The sequence below is a fragment of the Ischnura elegans genome, chromosome 8 (genome assembly GCF_921293095.1).
Source record: "Ischnura elegans chromosome 8, ioIscEleg1.1, whole genome shotgun sequence".
In the NCBI taxonomy this organism is placed as follows: Eukaryota; Metazoa; Arthropoda; class Insecta; order Odonata; family Coenagrionidae; genus Ischnura; species Ischnura elegans.
In genome coordinates, this window is record NC_060253.1 from 6,035,355 (window position 1) to 6,044,671 (window position 9,317).

General features: G+C 37.6%; 1 protein-coding gene across 1 annotated transcript; it reads right to left on the minus strand.

Moving 5' to 3' along the window:
• Nucleotides 1-967: 967 nt before the first annotated feature.
• LOC124163722 lies at nucleotides 968-8,307 on the minus strand. Its single transcript, XM_046540796.1, has 4 exons — nucleotides 7,991-8,307; nucleotides 5,933-7,030; nucleotides 4,646-4,751; nucleotides 968-1,120 (listed from the first exon to the last, which is right to left on the minus strand). The coding sequence occupies exons 1-4, from the start codon at nucleotides 8,095-8,097 to the stop codon at nucleotides 968-970; spliced, it is 1,464 nt and encodes a 487-aa protein (XP_046396752.1). The 5' UTR covers nucleotides 8,098-8,307.
• Nucleotides 8,308-9,317: the final 1,010 nt, after the last annotated feature.

The window sequence follows — 9,317 nt, forward strand, 5'->3', positions numbered from 1 at the left end:
ACCCTGTGCTGGTGGGAGAAATAGATTTTGCAAGGGGAACTGCTATTCATTGAACAAAACCGAGTAATGCAAGATTTTTTTATTCCAAGCTTTTTGCTTCAAGACTCTATCAGTTCTCTTTCATCACCAAAACATTGATTATTAGACACCAAACTGTGCCCTTGCATTTTCCAACTTAAAATTTCACAGGTTTATTTTTATCACTGATTTTCATGCTGCTGTTTATACCTATCGACCCTCATTAGCTGTTTGATATTCCAGGCAGGATGTTAAAGTAAATAAAGTTTAAACCCTCATATATTTTGTTCGCCTCAACACCAAACCATGGAGGTAATAACATCTCTTCATCGAAAATAAAACATGAAAAGACCTGAAAAATTATAATAAACAATGAAAAATGGATGTAAGAGTATAAGTGGTATTTGAAATCCCACCACCTTTCATGGAGCAAAGATGGCAATTCATGAAGTCTCCCTCGTCTATTAATTATGTGACTAGGTAATTTTGGCAATTTGTGGACCCCCCTCAGTTAGATATCGTGAGATTTGGCCCAACTTTGGTCCCTCTAATCTCACTGGAGATAGTTCAAAATACATATTTTCAGTGTAAATACGTTAATCTATGCTTCAATTCATTAGATTTACAAAAAAAAACATTTGTTAAATTATTTTCATCGAAGATAACTAAAAAAGGACAGTGCAAACTATGTACCTCGCAGCAATGCTGCTCCTCAGCAGATGCAGCAAATATTCTCGCATTTTACACTGTTTCTAGCAGAAAACAATTAAGTGATATTAGCTAGGACCCCCCTCTCCTCCATGTGAGATTGGGTGAGAATCGCCTTGACACCCTCTCCCTCCTAAATCAGCTCACGTAATTACCCCCCTTACATACATATATTCATAGATCCTCATTTAGAGTTGAAAGCCACCAATGATAGCTATCATTTGCATGCATGTGCACAGCTTTATCTCACCTCCTTTTCCCTCTGTTTCCTCTCCTCCTCTTCCTTTTTCAACCTTTCCGCTTCCTGTTGCTTCCTCAGCCTCTCCTCAATCGCTCTTTCTTCCTTCATCCTCAACTCCTTCTCTTGCAGTCTCATCTTTTCCCGCTCCTCCAACTGAAAACAAAGAAATTCAATTTCCACAAATGAATGCCCACAAGTTCTACAGCAGGCTATTCGAAATGAACTTTCTGAGCCAAATTCAGCAACAAGGAGTTTTGTTAAGATGTTAATAAGTGATATTCCCATCAAAAATTCAAATAATTACATCTAGTCAAATCATTCCGATGAATAAATACCTATCCCATTATTAAATGAATATTTAAATGAATAATAAAATGAGTGCTTAACTTGGAAAAAAAATTATCAACTACTGTCTGAAAAAAAGCAAGACATCCGAAAAAAAATAGGGATAAATCACTCAACATATGAATAAATATCAACCAATCTTTAATATACTACTGTTATTCTAGTATAAAACTCTCTACCACACCATACTTTATTCCGAACTCAGGAAAATTGGGATCAATGGCAATGCCTTATCTTGGTTAAAGTCTTATCTCTCAGACCGCAAACAATTAGTGCAGGTAAACCTCAACCTCAATTCAAACGCTCGTACTTTTAGATCTGATGTTGCCTCAACCAATTGTGGTGTACCACAAGGCTCTATATTAGGACCTCTTTTATTCATCATTTTCATAAATGATCTACATAATAACTTTCCAAACAATGAAGTTATATTATATGCAAATGATACATCCACACTGAACATAGGTGACAATTTTCTAGATGCTAGCAGTGCAGCCCGTCAAACCTTAATAACTATGTCCAAATGGTGCCGGTCAAACAACCTACTTCTTAATGAAAACAAAACATGCTTCATTCATTTTCATAATAAAACAAACCCACCAATTCAAAGCCCTCTTCTCAGAACAGACTCAAATATCACTATACTTCACTGTGACACCACTAAATTTCTCGGTTTATATCTCAATATGAACCTTGACTGGCAGCCTCACATAACCAAATTAATCAATAAAATGAATACTGGGATCTATATGATCAGGAAACTTGCCCAAACTACCTCAACTCAGATTCTAAGTCTCATCTACTTCGCCAAAATCCATTCTTTTTTAGTTTACGGAATTGTATTCTGGGGTAATAGTAGTGCTGCAATAAAGGCATTTTCAATACAAAAGAGGGCTATCAAGAGTATGCTAAGGGTCTCAATTAGGACCCCAGGAAGACCCCTATTCAAAGAACTTAAAATACTTACTCTCCCCTGTATTTATATCTTGCATTGCTGTACTTTTGTGAGAAACAATAGGCACCTGTTTATGTCCAACTCGTCAATCCATAACCACGGGACACGTGGTAAAGACAATGTCCATCTGAATAATCAGCCTTTAAATGTAAGCAGAAAAGGTCCTCACCACTCAGCCTCTATGGTTTATAATAAAGTTCCAAATCCAATAAAATGTGCAGTGAGTGATAATACTTTTAAAAATAAGCTAAAAGAACTGCTACTTAAGAAATGCTATTATAGCATTGATGAGTATCTTAATGACAAATTAATATAATTATGTATGTATTTAACTGCTTATCATTTATTGTAATTTCTATGTAACTTTTGTATATACTTTTCTTCCTTTTTTGACTAAATCCTATGTTATACTTGTATAGCCAACAGGAAATTAAATATTATTATTATTATTATTAAGTATACTAAACAGCACATAACAATATCAATCAAATGAAGTCAGCAGAGGTTTTTGTTGGTTAAAACAGCAAGTTGCTGGAATTATAACTACGGGAATACCAAGTGATTTAAATCGGGAGACAAGATTTTATGAGCAAGAAAGGGGTAATTTTTGGATAAAAAATTACCAAAAAGAAATTCTATGGGCCAGATGATATTTTAAAGCATATTATGTGATTCATTAATAAACAGTCTCTCTCAGTTATCCTTTTTGTGGGACTGAAATTGGTTGCTTCATTTGGACGACAGAGCTCCTCAAACTCAGGTGTTTTGCTTTTCTACAGAGAGCAGTTGATGAAAAAAATAAATATATTCTTATAACTACAATGGCACAAACAATAACTTAGAATTGATTGACAATATGATGTAAGATGCTTACTGAGTAGACATGTCATGAGTAAAATTAGTGCCAGTGTATTCTCTGAATGAATACACTTACCTTTCAGAAAAGCAAAAGCAAATTTTAGTGATATTAATTAACCTTTCGCCAGGCGCAATATTGGAATTGCTGAGTTCAGGCGTAATATGCCTCACAGGCACAGATGTGAAAAAAACATAACGAACTCTTGGCATGGCTCACTGGTATACCTATAAACTTTAAAGCACCATTATAAGTGTAGTTGAACACTTACATGTCTTTCGTGCTATGCATAGACCCCTTAACATACCGTCATACGGCCTCGGACTGATCCAGCAAGATGCGATTAAACGTGCTATTTAAGCAATTAAGCACATATTACTATACGTAGAGTGAAACCTCTATGTATGAACCTCTTTACATTGTAAACCTGCATACTTCATACCACCTTTACGGTCCCGTCAGATTTACATGTAAATGTTGGCAAACCTCTTTATCTCGTAAAACCTCCACTTATCACTCCAAGGAGACACCCCCGAGTTGGCCGAACTACCTCCACAAATTGTACCGAGACAACTAGAGACCATTAATGCAGCTGCGATTATGTACATGGAATGACATTTTCAGCGATAAATGTTTCAAGCTTATTTTTTTTCTTATACACCTTTAATATGCTGTAATTTTCACGTAAGCCATTAGTTATGGCCATTTTGTTCCATATGAAAGCATACCTAACAATAAATAGGATAAAAGGTATTCAACTATCCTAATCATTTAAAGTAACTGTTGAATTAAGAGAGCTCGCATTGTTTTCTCTCGAATCATTGTAAAAATCATGCAGTAGCGCTCGCTTTCTGTTATTGTTAAATAATAAATACACATGTTCAATAATGCATGCATGTGTGTTTAAACACATACATATGTACTATGATTTAAAAGACAGCAGTGCCTATCACTAAAACCTCTCTATATTGAACCTCCATACATGAAATTGCCCAAATTTTGGTCCCCTCCATTACGACGTAAAGAGGTTTTACTGTAATATATTTGAGCATGCGTATTCTATAAGATCAGAGTTTTTTATTTCGCTAACTTATTAACGTAATAATAGTTTACCTAATAATGCTTTTATTTTGCTCTATTGTGCCATTATTTTTCTTAACTATGCCGAATAATCCGCCACTGATCTGTCCGCATAAATGCGAAAAGTGAAAGGTTGCAAAGAGCATATCAAAACATAAAGCTATAATAAGCATCAAGCATCTATGCTGCCTAGTGACATGGAGAAATGAAAAAACAATTGTGATGTGCCTGCCAGATCCATTGCGCCTGACGCAAGGTTAAAAGAAGGAATCGAACATATAGATATTACGGGTTGATTTACAATGGATGGACCCAAATGCACACGCCAACCTTCCACCATTCCCATAAGGACTTTCAATACTTTAAACCACAAAGGTAGAGCATTCATCCAAAAACTTCAATGACAAATAAGACTCTAAGACTAAAAATGCATCTTCATTACCTGCTGGCGAATAGCCTTCTGAAGCTCCATAGCCTTTAATCTTCTCAACTCTCTTTCGACAATCACCTCAGGGTCAACTGGAACATTCTGCCCTCTTAAGTGTGTGCTGCAATTGCAAAGGAAAAATTTCATACAAACACTCCACTCGGGAATAAAATCTTTTGGGCCATAGGGTGATACCAATTTTTCCCAACTGGTCGCTTTGTTTAGGGAAATGACAAGCAATTTAAAGGTTGCCTTTCCAAGTAAATTTTTCTGTAATTTTCCTTGACAATGTGATCAGCATAATTTGGGAAGTACAGTATACTCCCGATTATCCCAATGGGCTAATTAACGATGGGGAGAGACGGCACAAATAATCAGAAAGTACGGATAATCCAAACTTTCACTTAAATGTCTTGCAATGCTCATAATTTACGTAAAACAAACAATATATTATTATTTATGCCGTTATTCTGCTATTTTAAGAGTGCTTCCCGGACTCATTGAGAGCTTTCTTCACCATTTCGCGATCTTTTTAGCGGAATCAATCAATCAATCAAGGAGGTTTCTAAGGTTTTACGACAAAATTAACGTTCATTCCCAGGTTTTTTCATGGTAGATGAAATTCACGGCTTATTCACGGTTTTCAAGGTGGAATGGGAACACTGTATCAACATTATCTTTGTGGCAAATAAAAGAGTCAGGTGCATCATTTAATGGACTACCTGGTCTGCAGGCAGATATTGCAGCAGCAGAAAAAGTTTTACACTAAGTTCTTAAGCATTCGAATGTGGGGAGGATGGGAACTACTGGAAAAAGTCCACCCCAAGTGAAAATGAGATGGACTGATATCTAATGGCCTAAGATACAATTTTTTTCAAAATTAAGGGATAAATATAAACCACCGCCACCAAAGCCCGATATGTTATTAAAATTATTTTAAAAATTACATAGGATTCAGGAAAATGGTGGAAACTCTTTTGGGAGTCATGGTAAATATGGCCATTTCAGTAATAACAAATGCCTTTAACTTTCGGCATTCTGAAAATAAATTTTTGGATTTTTCAATGACATAATTTTTTATGATGTGTGCAATACAGTACATACTAACATAGGCAAAGTGCATACCACATAAGAACCCCTGAAGCAAGTTTCAGGGTATGCAATGCCTGATGCAGAGGCATAGCCCAGAACTTTTCATTACCACATTGAGCACCCACAAATGCTTTAATGATGAGAAAAATCCACAGTTTTTATCCAGATATGCATTCTATAAGGGAAGAGAGCAACACACATTTAACGCACCTGGTACTCTGTAAATTTGGCAGAGATGCTGTCACGTCATCATTTTTCTTGAACTTCTGAATGGGAGGGTTGTTGTTGGGAGCACTAATGCAACCATTATAACCATAGGAACGTCCACTGTGGCTAATGTCACTGGCATTGCAAGCATCTCTCTCTGCAACAAACATTCCCTCCCCCTTCCTTTCGTCCACAAAACTTCCATCGTGTCTTTGATGCATACTAGCTGAGCTATGCATGGAGGGCATCTCCCCAACGTACGGCAAAGCTGATGAATGGCCATCGTAGTTCCTCGGAGGATAGTTTTCATTGCTGAACCTCCCAGCGGGCATATAGGCCAAATTCTGAGACTCACTTATGCTTCCCCTCACTCTCTGCACCCCACCGTTTTCATCTGAAACGAAGACTCGAATCCCGGGGTCATTCCGAGGGGACTCGGCCGATCCCCGACCCCTTCCGTCGCCACTCATTCGGCTCAAACCCCTCTCCACCCACCCCGGCGTTGGGTACTCGTCAGGGCCCCCTGGGTTGTCACCAATCCTTGGTGGAGGGGGCTGGCCACCAGCGTTCCAGGGTTGACCGGTGTTTATGCCACGGTCGCCCCACCTGGGCCGCATTTCCTCCACGTTCCCTCTGCCCAGGCCCCACTCTCTCCACGTGGCATCGCCGTCAGTGGCAAGAGAGAGATTTGAGTTCCTCAACTGATAAGAGGATGAGTATAGGGAACGATCAGTCGGCATCTTATCGTAACTACCCATGTCGAGCACACGATCACCACTCAAGAAGGACTTGCGTTTCATCCTTGGATCACTTTCACTGACACTGAAGTTTTCAGTACTCTTTGAAAGACCAGAGCTGTTGTTCAAGTACATGTAATTGTCGTATCTCTCGTTCTTTTCTGCAATGTTATCTGCTCGATGCACTGATGCTCTCCGAGGTTGTTCCATGTGGTTGACAGGGGGTAAATTTGAGCTGCTGGACTCAGGATCACTTCGGGCCCTTGGAGTTCTCCCTCTACTGTCACCAGGCACACTCAAAACCTGGTGGTTTGAATAGATTTCCTTCAGGGGTGGAACCACCGATATTGTTGAATCATCATCCCTGTGTTGGAACAATATAGAAAAAGAGAGAAAATAACACCAATCCCATTTAACACAAATTCTAATTCAAATTGAAGGAACGATTATGATCACACAAACCATTTCTACGAGGAATTCATAGCCAAATTTATACGCTTCAAGTCACAAACTGCACACACAAAAAAACAGAAAAAATGACCATAAAAATATAATAAAAAAGGATGTGGAAAGGCTAAAGATCCCTTCAAAGTTTTTCCATTGGAATGGTCCTGTGACTGGAAATCTCTAAAATGAATTGAAAAACCTAACATTTTTTGGGAAGATAAAAGATTTTCCCACATCCTCATTGAACCCTTAACCAGTGACGTGAAATATTTTTTACACTACCAGTGGCGTGCGGTCTGGGAGACCACAATAAATCAAATATGTATTCATAAAATGTTGCGACGGCATTTTTATTGCTTAAGTTTATGTTTCTTTATCTCCTAACTCTTCCAAACTTTATATATTTTGCGAATCAATTTTTCGGTGAAAAAAGTAACTTTAAGCAGGATCCAAAAACTGATGTCACAAACACACATGAGTTATTATTATCGCTTTTAACTGTCAATATCTCAGCATAATTCAAAATAAGGCCTTAAATGTTAAAGAAAGATGGCTAACTAAGAGAAAACAATTGAATTCATCTCGTTTCTTCCTTTTCTTGATGCTTTCTGCAGGCGTGACGTGAGGTCTCTCAGACCGCCAATCGAATTAATTTGTAAATTAACGGAATAAAATAATAAAAACGTTTAATTTTGATAGTGTTATATCCTTATTTTACAAAATATGAAGATAACGATGATTTTAGATTTTTAAAACAGCCATTTAGAAAATATTCATAATTTTAAAAATGCAGAGGTCTCTCAGACCGCACGTCACCGGTTAAAGGTTAAATAACAGCAATGCAATTTGATGCCTTATTCAAACCCCAATTAATTACCTGCTCTGGTAATCTTCGTTGGGGTCCTCCTGCAGATTGGATGGAAGTCTTTTCCTCAGAGGTTTGACTTTTTCTCCCGGGCCCCACGGAGTGCACAGACCTGCCATCTCCTCTAGTGAAGCATAATTCAGCGTTAGGAAAAAATGTAATATCCATCAAGTTACACACTGTATCCCATTTACTTTTATAAATGGAAATATTTCAGCAAAGTGGCATTCAATAGTCAGCATTTAACTATAAGAAGAGCATCAGGTGATCATGTTTGCATAAGGTTTACTGACAAATATTGCCGCTGGCTAACCCATAGCTACATAAGATTCAAATTTAGCCATCAAATTCATAACAAGCATCATAAAAATGAGTTATACTTTGGGCTCCTAGATTGTGATAAGTGTAAACTTAAAAAAGGAGTATAAAAAAGTTAAAAATCCTAATAAAAAGTGGGAATAAAGATCCAGGCGATAATAAAATCATTTAATAAAACTTTTTCCTCGATCAAATTGAAAATTTTAATGATCCAAATACACTTCTAATGACAGAGGAAATGTCTGAAGGAGGTGGCAGTAAGGTGAATGGGGCACAGCTTGGCGCTGCATGGTTATACTCTAAGGGTTTGATTGAGGTGGACCATAACATAAACGTGAACAAAACAATCAAAAATATGACCCTCAAGGTCTTTACTTCATGCTTCTTTAAACACACGGTACTTTTTTGATACAAAAAAAAATAAATTCTGCATCCTTTTTCTGTGGGGGCATCAAGGTTCCCAATCCACATTGTAGCATGTGAATATAAACTTTGCTGTGATCTTGCGGAGATCAGGAAACTGTCACTCACTCAGTGATTTAACCTTAAGATTGATCAAGATTGGTAAGGCTAGAGTTATCCCAGACTGAGCCTAAGGCAAATGAATCCAGACTATCCTAACATTGCAGAATTTGCTCTATCAAACGCATAAGACTAATTGAACATACTTGTCAAAGCAAGTAAATATGTTTAAACAAATTTTTGGCATTCCAGTCAGCAAAAACTCATGCTTTGAGTGATGCTTTCCCTAAAAATCCACGTCCAAATGTCTAGATCGCCAAAACATTAATAAATTGGCCTGAATTGTATCGCTGGTTCAGTGGCGGACGACTGGAAAAGAAGCTGTGAAATGTGTACAGCATGGCAGCCATATTGAAAAATCGGGTTTCAATAGCAACAGGCTCCCTTAAACATCAAAACTGAGTATTCGTTGAAAATGGTCACAACGTACGTGAGCACGCGTAATACACATGTCACGTTTAATTAAATACATGACACTTTACTCGGATGCAAGTGGACG

Coding starts and splice junctions, on each gene's coding strand:
- LOC124163722 (XM_046540796.1), bottom strand. CDS start 8,097: ATGGCAGGTCTGTGCACTCCGTGGGGCCCGGGAGAAAAAGTCAAACCT. Junction 7,031..7,990: donor AACGAAGATTACCAGAGCAG/GTAATTAATTGG, acceptor GTTCCAACACAG/GGATGATGATTCAACAATAT. Junction 4,752..5,932: donor CCAAATTTACAGAGTACCAG/GTGCGTTAAATG, acceptor TTGCAATTGCAG/CACACACTTAAGAGGGCAGA.